Below are 16546 nucleotides of genomic sequence, written 5' to 3'. Positions count from 1 at the left end.
CCGTGGGAGGGGCCCGGGCAGCCACGGAGAACAGGCAGGGGGCAGAGAAGCCAGCCCAGACTAAGACGTGTGCAGCGGGGCCGTGTCTGGAGAAGGGCGTTAGGGTGGAAAGTCAAAATATCTGATGGACATGGGGGAACAAAAAGAAAGCTGGAGGTATTTTGGAGTGAGGTTGTTTTGGTAGTTGTAACAGTCCAGTTAAGGAGACTGTCCTCAGATTATGTTAATGGAGACCCAGAAAGGGCAGAAGAGGTCAGGGAAGAAGCAAATGGGCTAAATTCTTTGTCTCTCTTGTGGAGGAGCTCAAAGTTATTGTTTGTGATTTTGATTCTGGTAATAATATAAATGTGGGTTTAATAATTTTCATGAAAAACTAAATGGAACCACTAACAGAATTAAAAACAGGATGTCTACTTTCCAGATCATTGCAGAAGATTAAAGCAAGCACCATAGTCTACAGAAGAAAAAAAATTCAATTAAAAGGGACAAAAAAATTAAAGAACCTTAAAAACACAAAGTCAAAATTCAGATAAAGAAGTTGGGCCAAGCATGAGCAATAATGACAATAAATGTGAACAATCTAATTTTCTTATGAAAAGGCAGAATGTCTCAAATTACATATATTTTAATCCAATGCATTACAAACACACCTAAATTAAAAAAAAAAAAAAAATACCAGAGAGGGAAAGAATCAAAGCTTGGGCAAAGACGTCAAGCACAAATAAAAATAAAGTAGGGCTGATAACGTCCACATCAGGTAAAGGAGAATTTCCTAGGGAGTGTATGGCACACAGCGAAGGAACTCTAAGTGGTGGCTACGTACGGGTGTAGGCGCTCGCTCCTGCTCGCTGAAGTGCAAGTCTCCTCCATTTCTGGGCACGAGGGAGGACTGCACTTCCTCAGCCCCTCAAAGTAGGGCATGGTCACGTGACTTGCTTTGGCCAATTAAGTGTGACTATAAGTCTCAGGCATCCTGTCTGGGTAGAAGCCCCTGGTTGCTTGACCTCCCAGCAGGCTCTCTTCCATGTCGCATCAACTGAAGAAAAATTCCTTGATTTGGAGGTGCAGCACTGAGCCATTGTATGGTAAGGAGTTGCCCTGAAGGACTGCTCAGCTCCATAACAGACTTTGTGCAAGCAGGAAATAAATATTTTAAGCCACTGCATTTTGGCTGTTGTTTGTTACTGCAGCATAACCTCACATTTCCTATCTAATACCTATATTAATACTGAACCTTTATGCACTGAATAAATAACAACTATATGACTATTAAAATATAGCTTTTTTTTTTTAAAATTAAATTTAATTTTTTTTGGCTGTGTTGGGTCTTCGTTTCTGTGCGAGGGCTTTCTCTAGTTGCGGCAAGTGGGGGCCACGCTTCATCGCGGTGCGCGGGCCTCTCACTATCACGGCCTCTCTTGTTGTGAGGCACAGGCTCCAGACGCGCAGGCTCAGTAATTGTGGCTCACAGGCCTAGTTGCTCCGCGGCATGTGGGATCTTCCCAGACCAGGGCTCGAACCCGTGTCCCCTGCATTGGCAGGCAGACTCTCAACCACTGCGCCACCAGGGAAGCCCAAAATATAAAGATAAATAAATACTGCATGATTTCACTTATATGTGGAATCTCAAAAATAAACGAGTAAACGCAACAAACAGGAACAGACTCATAGATATGGAGGACAAACTGGTGGTTGCTGGTGGGGAGGGCTGTGGGGGGATGAGTGAAATAGGTGAGGGAGATTAAGATGTACAAACTTCCAGCTATAAAATAAATAATTAACAGGGTTGTAATATACAGCATAAGGAATATGGTCAGTGATATTGTAATCGTTTTGTAGGATGACAGATGGTAACTAGACGTATTGTGATCATTTTGTAATGTAGAAGAATATCAAATCACTATGTTGTACACCTGGGACGAATATAATATTGTAAGTCAATTATAAAGAATAGTAACAATAAAAAGAAAAACTATAAGGATAAATAGAAAAAAAATCACATTTTTCCAACATCATTATCAGTCTTCAGTGGGGCACGGAGGGAGGGACGTGGATGGTGTAGGTGGTGTGGAGGGAGCACCAGTGACCCTCCAGCCAAGCTCAGTAAAGGTGTGAATGTGGGGCAACGCCTAGAACAGGAGCTGCCAGTCGCACAGTGCCCACACTTGGGACTCAGTCAATCCTTTGTCTCCTGCATTCAAGACAATCACCTGCCTCCAGGGAGGTGATATCAGCCCCCATACCTGCTGCAGGCCTCATCCCTGCTAGAGGAAGGTGCCGGACCCCTGCCTCAAGCCAAATCCCTCTTGCGCTTTGTGATTCTGTTTGCCTCCCACCCTACCCACCCTGGCAGGCGACTCCTGCAGGCCACCTGACCCGGGTTCCCCTGCTGGCTGGCTCCTGGTGGGTTTAGCCAATTGGAGGCACCAGCGAGAGGCTGGGCGGGGTGGGGAGAGAAGTTGGGGTATTTCTCCCTCATTCCACCCTGCACCGTGGCACAGTTCCAACCCCAGGACAGTTTCTCCCTTCATCCCGGGCTTCCCACCAGCTCCTTCGTCACACCGGCCCACACCTCTGTAGATGGTCCCTTCGGTTAAGCCTCTTCATGTAAACCGTCTGAGTCAAATCCCATTTCTGACGGGACCCTGACTTTTCTCCCTCTCTAACTGGGGTTGGGGCTCCTCAGTCCGTCCCCCACCACCCGCGTGGGTGAAGAGCTCTTCCTATGGAAGAGCAGGGCTCTGACCGTGTCCGGATATCGTGGCCCCTCTGATCACCCCCAGAGCCCCCCCCTGCTTGTGTGCAGCCCCATTTTGGACCACGCGTTTGGCACCAGGGGAGGACCTCTCCTGTCTCAGGCAGGGGAGGGAAGGCAGACTCCTGGAAGCTGCCTGGCGGAGGACCTGGAAGCTCTGCCTCACCTCCATGGTAGGCGCAGGGTGGTACCTCCCTGGCACGGGCTCGAGAGACGGGGCCTCTCCTGCAGGTGTGTTCGGGAGCCCGAGGTGGGGTTCCTGGGCCCAGTCCTGCCGAGCCAGGCTCCTCCGTGCCACCAGCTGTAGCACCAGGCAGACTCCCCCATTCCCCAGCCTGACTCCCCAATAACCGAGTGCTTCGGGGAAGGGAGTGGCTTCCTCCAGAACACCCCCAGGCCTGAGGCCTTCCAGCACCTGTATCTCTCTTCGCCTCTGCCTAACCCTGTTGGTCTTTCGCAGTGAACCGTCTAACAGTGCAGGGGTACCGGCCCCGTCCCGAGGACCAGGGCTCCAGTGAGGCCCATCCCCTGAGCTGGTCGGGGCTGCTGTGCTCACCCCGGTGAGAGAAGCTGCAGGGTCTCCAGCAGCTCTGGAGGCGAGTTGCTCGTGCAGAGGGACGAGCCCAAGATACAGCCCGGAGCTACTGGAAGCCTTGGGCAGTACCACCACCCGGGTAATCTCTGGAGGTGTCAAAACTTTTCCTGGTACTGGTGGACTCTCTGTTGGTCCTTCCCCGGCTTTCCAGCAGAAACTCGTGGCTGGGATGACGTGTCCCCGTAGCTGCCGAGGAAGCCGTCGGAGGACTTCAGGTTTGGATGTCAAGGAGGACTTGCCTTCTGGCGACGTCCTACGCCAACAGGTTGAGGGGCTGGCCTCCACCAGCGGGAGGCTGAACTGGCAACAGAGAGTCGTGCCTGTTGTTTGCAGCTAATTCAGGGATGAGAGCTACTTGGGAGGAGAGCATGTGTCGCTTGGGCCTGAGGATCCTGGCAACCCAGATACTGTCCACGGAGAAAAGCTTTAGCTTCTGGTGGCGGCTCCCTGAATCCCAGAATTCTCCGCCCCTTTAGCCTCTGGGCTTTGGAAGATGTGCCTGCCTCACCATCAGCAAAGCCCACGGAGTGCCCACCGCCTTCCTGCTCCTGCAACGCCCCTCAGCATCCCCTGGCACGGGGTCTACAGACGGCACAGTGAACTGAGGCACTGGCGAGCCCTGGGTGCTGGGGGCCCTCGCCCTCATTGACCTGGCACCTGAGTTCTGAGCCACAGAAGCGGGGTGAGAGAAGGAAGATAGCCACGCAGTAGAGAGCTCAGCCCAAAGAAGGGCCCTGGGGCAGTGGCGGAAGCTGAGGAGTGGGAAGGGCGCGTCTTCCCCAGCTGGAACATGTCTTCAAAGCTGTTTCCTCACCCAGGTGAGGCCACTGTGTCGGCCGCTGAGCCACCTGAGAACCTGCTGCTGAGGGAAGAGAGGTCAGGGGCTCGGATGCCAGCAGAAAAGCCAGGTGCCACTGGCCACCTCCCCTCCCACCAGAGCCAAATTTCCTCTGGAGATACTCGGCTAGGCCTGCTGACCCCATGTCTTTGGGGCCACACTGCTCCCAATCCCCCTGGGAGGGGTCATGCTCACCTGGTGGAGCCAGCGCCAAAGGCTCTTTTAGTCCTTGTTTTCACCAAACGAGGGACAGAAGACAGAGGGGGAATGCACAGGAGAGTCACGTACCAGGATGGAGTGAGATTAGCTCGGAATTATTTAAGTTTCCTGCTGGTTTCAGGAAAAGAGATTCTAAATAGTCATAATTTCTCACGCAAGACTCCATAGGAACCATATTTGTTAGCAGCTTCAGGTGAAAAGAAAACACAACCCCCTCGAAAAGCACACTGCACTATGCAAATAGGAAACCTGATAATACGTCCTCTTTCTTTCTGGAATCCTTGGCCTCAGGCCCCCACTGAGCCTGGTCCGCACTAGGAGGAAAAACGACCCGCCCCATGCTTCCCGGAGCTGAGATTCATAAGGTAACCAGACCAGATTCCGCAAGATATATGGAAAGCTTCTAAATCTCCCCAAAGCAGAAAGGAGGTTTTCAGTGAGTTGTTTCCTTTAATAACAGAGAGAAGATGGAGTGGAATTAGAGGCCCTCAGTCAGCTAAATTCAATTTTAATTTAATTCACCGCATCTGACTTCTCAGCTGTCCCGTGCTCTGAGCAGCTTCCTGACCTGGCCGAGCTGGTCAGGATCGCTTGGGACAAAAGCCACATGGCCAATCCTATCCCTGGAGGTCGGAGTCAGTAGATCAGAGGGTGGATAGGGGCAGGAATCTGTATTTTTAACAAGATTCCTGGGGGATTCTGATACAAATCAACCCAGAATCGGGAACCGGCTGCTAGATCTATTTAGACGCAAAAAGCCTTGTCTCCGCGTTCTCCCTCCTCCTCAGACTAATTCTTAAAAAAAGAGCGCAATGAGTAAATAAAGACAGCTTTCGAGATGTTCATGGAATGGCTTTTTTTTTTTACATTTTCCAACTAGTTAAGACAAAAACATTACAATGATTGACTTCTTTCATTTAGTTACATAAATAAACTTTTTATAAATATCTCTTTATAAACAATATAAATAGCTTTACAACATAAATACATTTATGCATGACGTGAATTTACCAACAGCAATGTTTTACAGCTGGTTTTGTCAGTCTCTTAAAAACTGTCCCTTGCCATCACGTCGGTGTAGGTGTGTGTGTTTTGTGTATATAATATATAACTTTTTATTTTTCATTAAAAAACACAAACAATGAAGTCATACCCCCCTCCCTAAATAATAATAAAACAGCTGGTGTTGTGTATTCCCAGTACCAGGGGAAACAAACACAAAAAAGAGATGTAAAAGCCACATTGCGCTGGAGGTGCTTCCAGATGCTGGGAGGCTGATGAGCAAGGATGACCTCAGCAAATCGGAGCAAGTTCCCAAGCCTGAAACACAGAGGGGCCAAGGGACACTCAGCTGAGACAGCCCAGCCTGCACGGCACTTCTAGAACCTTCCCCCTTTCCAGCTGTAGCGGCAGGCAAAATCCCTCCACATTTGCCCCACAGGCCCTGACGAAGGCCTTCCTGCAGAGGAAAAAGGGCCCTTGCACCCAGCGCCTCTCCAGGTCCTCATCCGTCGCCTGCTGTGTCCTTGGCACTTCCTGCCTCAGCACAGGTGGAACCAGAAAGTCAGCCAGCCCTGCTCCCCCTCTGGCTAAGTGCAGGCCTTGCCCTTGGCTCTCAGTGAGACACAGTGAGGGAAAGGGAATGGAAAACGCACCCTGCCCCCACCCCCGCCCCGGCCCAGCTCTGCTTTTTGCCACGATACAAACCCTCCGTCAGGTGCTTTACGTGTCTGGGGGATGGCGGAGGGAAGGGGGAGAGAAGCATCTGAAGATTTGGGAAATCTGGGCTCAAATCCCAACTCCGAATGTTACTTCCTGGATGGCCCTGCATAGCTTTGAGTATCGCTTTCCTCACCCATAAAATGGGATAATAGCCACCTCCCAGGGATGGCTTTAAGATTCAACAGTGGGCCACGCACTGGGCATTGGCAGAGTGTCTGGGTCACAGCTGCCCATAAATAGCACTTCCTTCCCCAGCTGGCTTCTCCTCAGAAAGGGTCCCCTTCAGAATCAGAGGAAATGGTGTGTCACACCGGCCCTGGGGAAATGAGTGGTCGTGCTGGGTTTGCCGGCTCGCGAGTTGGCAGAGTCATTTGATGAGGGCTGCACCCAGTCTCTGCTAATGGGTGTGTGGGTGCTCGGGGGCCAGAGGAAGGCTTCCTCCTGAGACAGGGGGGTGCCCTCCCAGAGGACGGTCCGGGCAGAGGGACCCTGGGCCTCAAGGCCTTGATGAACTCTTCCCCAACCCCCTTCTCTGCCGTCCCATACGTTTAAGCAGAGGACAGATGTCTGTGATGTCCCTGGGCCCCATGGGCAACGTGTTCATCCAGGCATCCTCCACACCTCATCCCTGCCATCCGCATTTTATAATCAAGGCTATAACCATCAGCGACACTCATTATGGCAGCTGGTTAGAGCCAAAGTCAACTCCTGCGTAGAGAAATGGCCACAGCCTCGGAACAGCTTTCATTAATGGGAAGACCCTAAGCTGTCTTTCTCTTTTAAGCCCAGTGAGATACCCTAGACATCTCCACTAGGAGGTTGCAGGCAGCAGGAAGGATGCTCTGCCTTCTCACGGGGCTGGGGGTGAGTGAGGGTGGGGTCGAGAAGGTTAATTAGGTGTTGGAGGTGGGCATTCAGCTAAAAGAGAACTTCCAGGAGGTTGACAAACTTCCCTGGTCAAAGGGGTCAAGAAGTCTTAGCAACCTGGATTCCCCCTGCAGAGTACCTCTCTCCATGAACACCTGGTACCCACAGACAGCCTCATCCAAGAACAAGGGGTCTATGGGGACGTGCATGCCAGGCACTTGCCAGGACCTCATCTCCTGCTAACTCATAGAATAACATTTGTTTGGATTCTAAAGTTTGAACTTGGTGCTTAACTCACAAATTGAAAATTTGACGCCTGTGGCTCCATCTCTTCATTGTTGAGACAGGAGAGAATAGAACAAACCCATCACAATGGTAGCTTCTAAAGGCTGGTCCACTAGTGCAAAAATCATGGCAAGTCAAGATCTCAGACAAACGAAGCCCCTGCAGGAGGAGCACACAGCCTGGCCAAGTCTGGCTGCAGAGAGGAAGGACACCAGCTAAATGCTAGGGCAGGCGGGCGAGGAGTGCTCCTAAGCTGGGTGGGGCAGGTTTTCCGGGTCATTGGCAGACATTTTAAAGAGCCCCTTTGGGCATCCTGCAGGCCCCAGATCATCTTAGGCTAGTGTCCGGACCTTAAGTTGCTCATGAGTTAATTTGGGGAGGTAAATAGGTTCACAAACAACCATAGCTCAGGTGAAAAAGTTTTCTGTGTAGTAAAAAAGGCTCAGGCATTGCACTGGAGACCTTCAAAGATGGGCGCGCTTGTCTTTTGGGGGAAGACAGTGTAGACACTGATAAGGCTTCTGGGGTGAGAGAACAGCTTGGCCTGCAGTGGGACAGAAAGACTGTGGGACAGGGAATGACAGCAGCTGGCTGCAGGCAAGGCTGGACACCAGGAGGTCAGATCCAAAATCACCTGAATGTCAGTTCCAGAGGTTGGGATGTTGTTTCTCCATGGGTACTGATGGGCAGCAGGAATGAAGAGGAGTGAGGAAAGGAGGGAAGGACATTTGCCGCACTACCTTGCCAGGGGTGCAGCACCCGGCAGGGGCTGAAGGTAGCACAGGGGTTTCCAGCCTGGTGGAGGCGGAGGAGGCCATACCAGAAACCCAGGTATGGAGCCTAGGCATGGTGGGGGTGGGGGGGGGGGGAGGGGGGAGGGTGGGGCGGGGCTCAGTTTGGGACATGTTGAGTTTCAGGTTGGGGCAAAAAAATAGATTTATTTTAGTTTCTTTTTCCTTGTCCTAGAATAGTGCCACGAGCACTGAGGTTCGATCCTGAAGTCACACGGATTGCAGCAGCGTCAGGACCCTGGACAGACCAGTTTGCCCACGGCCATGGTTTAGAGAAGGGACAAGAATCAGAATGCTCTGGGGCAGAAATTCTCCCGGGTGATGCTAACAAATGGCTGTTCTCCCTACTGTGAGGCGGCAGGTATCGCTCCAAGTCCGTCCCATTACAGGGACAACAGACCCAGGGAGCTGTCCTGACCACTGGGCTGCTTACTGCCCAGCACCATGATGCAGTGGCTAGCAGATCAACGTACCCTTGACTTGTATGTATGCCTTTCCTCCTCTGCTCCCACTAACCCAGGATCAGCCCTCAATCCCCCCAGTTGGAGAACCGGGGCCAGTGTTGCTGGTTGCCTTATGGTCCTGGGGTGGGTGGGACCCCCCTCCCAAGCTGTCTCTGTTTCTCCAGAGGGAGCCAGGTGGGTTCATCCATGCTGAGCCATTTCTGACCTTGCCAAAGTTCCCTGACCACTTTATCCCTCACTTTCTCCATCTGTAAAATGGGATGATAAATGGTGTTGGGGGCAAATGTCTAGCACACACACTCAATCTTGTGCCCAGATGGTCTGGCTGGGAGGCGGAAAGGTCCAGGGGATCAGAGAGGAGCCGGCCTGCGGGAGGGGGTGCAGGCTTGGTTCTGGGGGGCTTCACGGGAAGCTGGGTGTGCAAGAGCTCCCGGCGGCCGGGGTTGGTGGTACTCACCGCCGCCAGGGGTCGCCGCACTAACATCCCAGGCCGCTCATGGAGCCGATCCTGTCCAGCTTGAGGCCGAAGCAGCCCTTGGACAAACCCTTCTTGTTGCCTCCCTTGTATTTGCGCGCGTTGGGGTGCTCTTGCAGAAGACGGGCCCACGCCGCCCGAGACTTGGTGTCCACGCGCAGGTCCCGGAGCAGTCGCGACCGGTCGCCCTTGGGATTGGCGCCGCCGCCCCCGGGAGTCTTGTCGCCCTTCTTCTGACCTCCGCCCGCAGCCTGGGGCTCGGCCACCTCCTCCCCTGGCGGAGTGCGCGGGACCTGTCCGAAGGAAAGAACGCGCAGGTGAAGGGACGCACCGCGGCAGCGCGGGGGACTTTGCGGGGCCGCTGGTGCTCCAGCCCGACACTCGGGCCAGCGCGGTTTGTCCCTTTCGAGTCCTGAGCGCGCCCCCAGAGGTGCCGGACGGCTCGGCCCTGCATCCACCTGCCACGCGGCCGCCGTTGTCCGCTCCTTCTGGGAGCCCCTTGCCCTCCTCTCCTTTGCCCCTTGCCGGGCTGACCACACTGAGGCAGAGGCTGCGCATTTGTCGATGCTCTCCCGAGTCCGGGCTTCGAGGGCTCCCCAGCTCTCACCCGCGCACATCTCAGGGGAGGGAGAGAGCCGCCTTCCCGCCCCCTCTGCTCCCTCCGGCGGGCCACACCCTCCTAGACCCCCTAGCCCTACCACCGCCCCTCACAGTTCCGACGTCCCTGCGACAGCACCCACCTTCGGCGGCGCCCCGGGCTTGGCTTCGGAGGGCCGGAGCGAGAGTAGCGCGAGCAGCAGGGCGCAGGCCAGCAGCTGGGAGAGGTGCATGGTGCCCGTGGGGTGGCTGGGCGCAGACCGGCGGCAGCAAGGGTGCGCGGGGCCGGCGGGCAGACGGGCAGGCGAGCGCGGAGCAGGCTGGCCGGGCTGCGACGCGGGTGCGGGTCCCAGTGCTGCGCAGCGCCTGCTGGGTGCGCTCTGAGCCCGCGGCTCCGCTCGCGCCTTTATAATCCAACCTGCCGCTGATGTCATCCTCCCGCCCACAGGGCAGCCCGGGCCAATGGCACTCGCGCCGAGGGCCGGGAGGGGTCCGCGGGGGCTCCCCCTCTGCCCCCACCCTCATCCCACCCCGGAGGGATGCCGCGGCTCGGCGGGCCCTCTCCCGAATGCGCTCCAAGCTGCAAAGCGGCGCGCACAAGGGAACTCGAATTGCAGGGAGCGCGCCCTGGCATGCCAAGCGTTCGTGCGCCCGCTGCCCTGCGCACAAGGTTGGACCTCAGCACACACGCTCTTCCTGGAAAGGATCAGTTTCCCTCTTTGCAAGTGCAAAGACAGGCTCAGAGGAATTAAGTAACTTGCCCAAAGTCACACAGCCAGAAAGTTGGCACAGCCCGAAATCCACGCAGATCTGCCTTGTTGCCAATCTCTTCCCGGGGCACCTGACAGGCGCGAGGCCTGGCGCTGCGGCTCCACCTTCCACCTGCTCGCCGGGACAGTAATTCAGATCGCACCGACGCCTTTAGGTTGCGGAGGCAGAGGATGGGGCCGGAGGTCCGGGAGGTAGGCACAGAGAGAGCGGGGTTTGCCCGGGGCCGCAGGGGAGAGCGCAAGTCCTTCGCCGGAGAGTGCGAGCTTTTCGCCTGCGGGTGTGTGTGGGAGCGAAACGCGAACGAGATGCGAGTGTTCAGGCGTGTGTGCGGCAGCATCCTGGTCCCGCCGCTGTGGCTCTAAGTGCGCCCTCAGCCCGGGCCGGCCCTACAGAACGTCCGCGGGTCTGACCCGCCAGATGGCTTCCTTCTGCACCGACGGGTGCGCGCCTGACCTTGACTGCACCCACTCGAGGATCCGCAGCGTGGGGCTGTCCGCTCCAGTGGCCTGTGCACCTGCACAGTCTGGGGAGGGAGCTTTACCCAGCGCCGAGCCCAGTCTGGTTTCTGTGAGCCATAACAGGTGGTCGCCTTCGCGTTTTCTGCCGCAGAGTGGTCCCTACCATAGTTGTGGGAACACGCCCAAGTATCGCTGCTGCTCACGATTCCCTCTCATTGGGCAGGGCGTCCCGGTCCCTCGGGTTCTGAGGAGTCCTTCGGGATGGGCCGCAGAGGCAGAGAACCATAAGAATTGAGTGAGATGCAGGAATCTGTGACTCCCCTGCCTCCGGAGCAGGGGACTCGGCTGGAGAGCGGAGAGTAGGGGAGCGCTTGCGGACCCCAAGCGCCAAGACTACCCTGAGGGTTGGAGGCACCCAAAAGGCACGACCTTTTTCCGGGAAAGGAAGCTGCACCCCCGGCGGGAACGCCACAGGAATCAAGAGGGGCAGGAGAACCAAGTGTCATGCGGTGGATCCCACAGCAAAGCCTGAGCCCAGGGCCGGGAGGCAATGCCAAACCCTCTGCTTTCTCTTTCCCACCCTGGCATTCTGTGCCGGAAAGTGGAGGTCCCTTTGTTTAGGAAATAACCTACACCTGAGGCCTGAGTGTGGGGTAGCAGAATCTCCTGAACTCCAAGATGATCCAGGCATCAGCAGGGCATCCTTTGTATTCTGGTGAGTTGACTCATCACCTCCGGGCAGCCAGCCTGATTGCCTCCGCATGGTAACACCCATAGAGGGGCACCAGTCTTTCATCTGAGGAGAAAGGAAGAGGTATAAGAAGGGGAAGAGGGAGGGAGCTCCAGGTGGACGACGGAAGTCCCCTCTCCTCTTTGTCTACTGGACAAAGAGGAATGTTACCAATCTGGAACTTCTTTGAGACTTGCTTTGTTTATACAGGTTTAAGGAGCCAGGCAGATTGATTCTTTTTTTTTGTTTTATTAATAAATAAATAAACTTATTTATTTATTTATTTATTTATTTATTTATTTATGGCTGTGTTGGGTCTTCGTTGCTGCCCGCAGGCTTTCTCTAGTTGTGGTGACTGGGGGCTACTCTTCGTTGCGGTGCGCAGGCTTCTCATTGCGGTGGCTTCTCTTGGTGCAGAGCACGGGCCTTAGAGCGAGTGGGCTTCAGTAGTTGTGGCACATGGGCTTCAGTAGTTGTGGCTCGTGGGCTTCAGTAGTTGTGGCTCGTGGGCTCTAGAGCGCAGGCTCAGTAGTTGTGGTGCAGGGACTTAGTTGCTCCGTGGCATGTGGGATCCTCCCAAACCAGGGATCGAACCTGTGTCCCCTGCACTGGCAGGCGGATTCTCAACCACTGTGCCACCAGGGAAGCCCCGGATTGATTCTTGAGCCAGGCACTGGACTGGCTTCCAGGGAGCAAGAGGTACATCCTCTGAAACCCCTTATTGAGGACAGGTTGGAAGCTTCCAGTGTCCCATGGGCACCTCCTTCTGTCCGAATATCTGCAGGCTGGTTCTTCCTGTCTTCTTGGTGACAGCTGGGTAACCATCTAGATCTCCTCTCTCTTTGAGCTTTGAGACTAAATATAAATAAACTGACCCCGCCCCAGTGTGGACAGAACCAACACCTGGGAATCTACCTCCCCTCTTTGGAAGAGGAACCTTCTGGTGAGCCCTCACTTCTGACCACTGGCCTGTGGTCATTTGGGGCAGATCAGATCTTGGAAGAGTTAACTGCGGCATGAGGCTTCCCTGGGGCAGACCATGGAGCAGCTCCTGCTTAGCTGGGTCTTGGGAGGTGGGATGGATGATGCTGGAGGCACCTTCAGGGAAGGAGAGAGTCAGCGCATGACCGCCTTGGCAACTGAAGGTTTCACCTCCTCCTCGGTTTCTTTGCCCAGGAAGCTGCAGAGAAGGTTCTCTCTTTCCCCTAGGCCTAGACTGGGGACTCAGGTCACTTCTTCCTGCTTTTCACTCATGAGGTTTGCTCCTTCTTGCTCTGCAGGGGCCAGGCCTGGGAAAGTTGGACCCACTGAGCAGCTGAACATGAGCTGTTTGTGGCACTTTATTGAATGCTCAGTGTGGAAACTCCTAATGGCAAAGGAGAGAGAAAAGGCCACTGGGCCTTAGGAGCCTGGCAGTTCTGTAGGGAATCTTGTCATTTGTCAATTATCCATCCACTGATTCCCCAAGTATTCACTGAGCATCCGTGCAGCCTGTGGGGTTCCATCCTGGCAGGGAAGACCCCCCTCCACCCAGGCAGCAGGCACTAGCTTTGTAGGCCAAAAAGGACAATGTCAGGAAGGGAGGACAGCTTCCCCAGCTTGGGCTAGCAGGGCAGGCTTCCTGGAGAAGGAAAAGTCTGTGCTGAGCTGGGAAAGGAGACCCGGCAGGCAGGAGGAGAGAAAGGAAAGAGGAGGGAAACCCAGATGGAAAACAGAGTGATTCCCTTTGGGCTAATGGGGGGAAGGCACCCAGGCTTAGCGGGGTGCAGTAAAAGAAAACATAAGTGCCCAGAGCTAGGGAAAGAAGGGGGAGGGGGCTTCAGGTAGGAGTGCCCAGAGGAGGCAGGCTTGGGAGAGAGGCAAGTAGGTTCTAGAGGCAAGGAGACGTGATAAAGAGGGAGAGGGGCTTGTCTTCCAAGGGTGGGGGCCTATTGTGCTCTTGGGGGTGAGGAAGGCAAACAAGTCTGCGGGAGTGGCTTGACAGACGAGGCCGAAGATGGGTGATCAGTTGTAGGGGGACACAGAGAGGGAGTGGGAGACAGAAGTCAGAGCCAGGCTGGTGTGCCAAACTCCAGGCATCAGAGAGTTGCACGGCTAGGACTCTCCCTCCTGGACCTCTGAAAGGACATGGAGAGAAAAGACTCTGTTCTTGTGGGCCCCTCTTCCCTTTTTCCCTTCCTCCACGAGGGCAAGGTAAGACTTTTGTGCCTACCACGGATGGGCCCTACTGGGGCACAGTCGAGGTTCAGTCCACTATCAGGATCCTATAGGAGATAAGAGTGGGCCTCGATGAGATGAGAAAGGTGCGCATAAGGGCTTTTAGAAGGCTGGGGAAGGGGTGGCTAGGACAGGATTGTCCGCCTCCCCCCCCCCCCCCCAGGAGCGGGGAAACAAGCTCCCTGTGTAACAGCGCCCCCTCCTGGCCCTGCAGAGGATTCGCAGGCACACAGATGAGGGGAGGATTGCTCCGCTGCCCATCTGTTTTCTCTGCAATTATTTCATCCCAGGGGCCCCCTTCCAGCTGCATAACTTCCCAGAGAGGACACTGAACAGGCGGTGAGCAGATCTCACGGAGGCCGGCAGGGAAATTGCAGCGGGACCCTCGCCAATCCCATCACTGCTTGGAGCCTTCAGTTTCACCATCTGTATTTGGGAAAAAGCCTTCCTTGCCTCCTGGATGGGGGCAGATGAGTCAGGAGGCCCGAAAAGAGGTTTCTGAGTCCTAGATGAAGTTAGGAGGAAGCAGCTGGGGCAGAAGAGGGATCTGAATGTCACTGCACAAGACACGCTCCCAGGTGGGAGGACCCAGCGCCCCTGAGACTCCCCAGATCTGTTGGTGGTGGGGACCCATGGAGGATGCAGAGGCACAGCCTGGCCAGGTCTCCTTGCGCTTGGGACCTCTTCCAGGAGTCCTGCACCTATTGGGCCTGGCTTTAGGAGAGGAGCCAGAGGCCAAGGAAGCGTCATCCATCCTTCCCGGGCCAGAAATTCCAGAAAAGCTTAACTTCATCGTGCCATGAGGTCTTTGACCCCAGGACACTCCCACCTGATGAGCCAGCTGCCCTGCTTCTCCTTTCCCAGGGGCACTGCCAGCACCTGCTCCAGATGGCCTCCAACCCCTCTGTCCTACGCAAGCGCATGATGTCAGAGTTTATCCCTCACCACCACCCCGCCTTTTTTTCCCTTTTCAAGAATAAAAGACAGATAGGCTCCACAGATAGGCTCAGTTCCCTGGGGGGAAGGACTGCTCGCTTCGTGACTATCAACAGGCAGGTGAGGGAGTAGAGGCTGAAGCTTAAACCCTGAGAAAGTGATTAGGGAGGTGAAGGAGAGGGACCTTCCCAGCAAAAGGTGGTTCAGCATCCCGACCTCAGCGTGGTGCATGCACCAGATGTTTGCAGAGGGAAGGGATCTGCTGCCAGGTTCTGTGCCCTGGGGACTGAGCTTGCCTTGGCTGGGTTCTGGTAAAATATTGGCCATATGGAGCTTTTCCAAGCCGGGAGCTACTCCTTGCTGTCCTGGGGAGGGGGGGGGGGGTCCCTGCAGTGAGCCTACCCTCTTGGTATGTACCGGGGGGAGGCTGTCTATTGTCTGGTCTTAGAGACAGTGTTTCAGATTTGTTGGAGGCCACAGTCTTCAAGGAAGGGGGCTCCCCCTGTGGATAGAAGGGACCCCAAGTGTCTTACAGAAGTCTCTTAACTTTGCACTTTCACAGGAGGCACCATAGGACGGGCCTGCCATGAGCCAGGGCCACCAGGCAGCTCAAGGAGCCATGTCTTTGGATTTTCCAAGCCAGAAACTCCTCTGCAGATTTCTGCCCCAGGAGTGTGTGACCACCAACTACTTTCTGGTGAGCAGTCAATTTCTAAAATGAGAATGACCAGAAAACACTAGCAGGAGAGTGTCATGACCAAGCCAGATGCTAACAAGGGTTGGAGGAACATACATTTTTGTAATCTGTTCTCTACAGGGATTAGAAAACACTTTTAAGCCCAAAGTCCATAAATTGTTTGAAAACCACCCCTGTGCCTGTGTGAATTGTTTCTGGGTCCAACATGCAACATCACACAACAAACCTTTTCTCCTGGATCGCCCAGGAAGGTCCCTGTGTCCCAGTGCAGGCTGGGCAAGGAGAAGAAGGGTCCTTCCCCACAAATGATGGCCTGTTTTGCCTTGTGGGTGAAATAATTTAAGAGAGGAGGTCCCAGCTTAGAGTTGAGCAGGGTTTAGGACTTCTGATCAAGTAGCTGATTTGGAGTCTTGGGGTCCTTGGAGATGGTAAAAAGGGGAGACAGGCTCTGTGTGTAGTGGATGCAGGTCAGTGGGTTTTTGCTGGCTAGCTCTCAGCCCACTGCAGAAGCTGAGATGTCAAATGCTTGCTTGCCTAACCACCCCTACAGACCACATTGGTGTGTGACCCGGAGTCCCCCAGCCAGATGGGCCAGCCCTAGGTTTTAAATGAGGAGCCGTTGCTTCAGAGAAGCCAGGGCCACGCAGAACACTCTTGACACACTGCAAGAGCACTTCCTAGGGCACAGGGGTAGTGTGGTAGCGTCCACTGTCCTGTGTCAGGGCTGTCACTGACACAGTGTTATCATAAATGTTGGTGGCAGGGCCGGCACTGAGGGCCTCGCTAGATCTATTCTGCAGCTTGATTGGTCCTGGATGGGCTGTTGCCAAGCCTTCTCCACTACCCAATACCCCTTAAAAAAATTCCTTTTCTACTTCACCCAGCCAGAGTCAGGCTTTTTTGCTTACAAGTAAGTACCCTGAATGATCCCCACAGTTACCCAGGCCCTGGTGCCCACAGCTGGACCTCTCCAAAATTTCATTCCTGGAATAACCAGTCTGCCAGAGCCTCGCTGCACCCTGACAGCTCCTGATCTGAGGGTAAGGACATCTGGAGACATCAGCCTTCTTTCTCCACCTTCAGTGATGGATACAAGGGCAAAGGGGACAACACGTAGAGAAGCACAATT

The 16546-nt window shown here is 54.6% G+C and overlaps 1 protein-coding gene across 1 annotated transcript; it reads right to left on the bottom strand.

The window, feature by feature from the left end:
• Positions 1-9013: 9013 nt before the first annotated feature.
• NPPC (natriuretic peptide C) lies at positions 9014-9841 on the bottom strand. The gene is made up of 2 exons (XM_068543737.1): positions 9752-9841; positions 9014-9304 (listed from the first exon to the last, which is right to left on the bottom strand). Exons 1-2 carry the CDS (start codon positions 9839-9841, stop codon positions 9014-9016), a joined length of 381 nt encoding a protein of 126 aa, XP_068399838.1.
• Positions 9842-16546: the final 6705 nt, after the last annotated feature.

This window comes from Eschrichtius robustus, chromosome 5 (genome assembly GCF_028021215.1).
Source record: "Eschrichtius robustus isolate mEscRob2 chromosome 5, mEscRob2.pri, whole genome shotgun sequence".
In the NCBI taxonomy this organism is placed as follows: domain Eukaryota; kingdom Metazoa; phylum Chordata; class Mammalia; order Artiodactyla; family Eschrichtiidae; genus Eschrichtius; species Eschrichtius robustus.
The sequence above is the reverse complement of the archived record's forward strand: the minus strand, read 5'-3'. Positions and strand labels throughout refer to the sequence as shown.

Coding starts and splice junctions, on each gene's coding strand:
- NPPC (XM_068543737.1), bottom strand. CDS start 9,841: ATGCACCTCTCCCAGCTGCTGGCCTGCGCCCTGCTGCTCGCGCTACTC. Junction 9,305..9,751: donor AGCCCGGGGCGCCGCCGAAG/GTGGGTGCTGTC, acceptor TCCTTCGGACAG/GTCCCGCGCACTCCGCCAGG.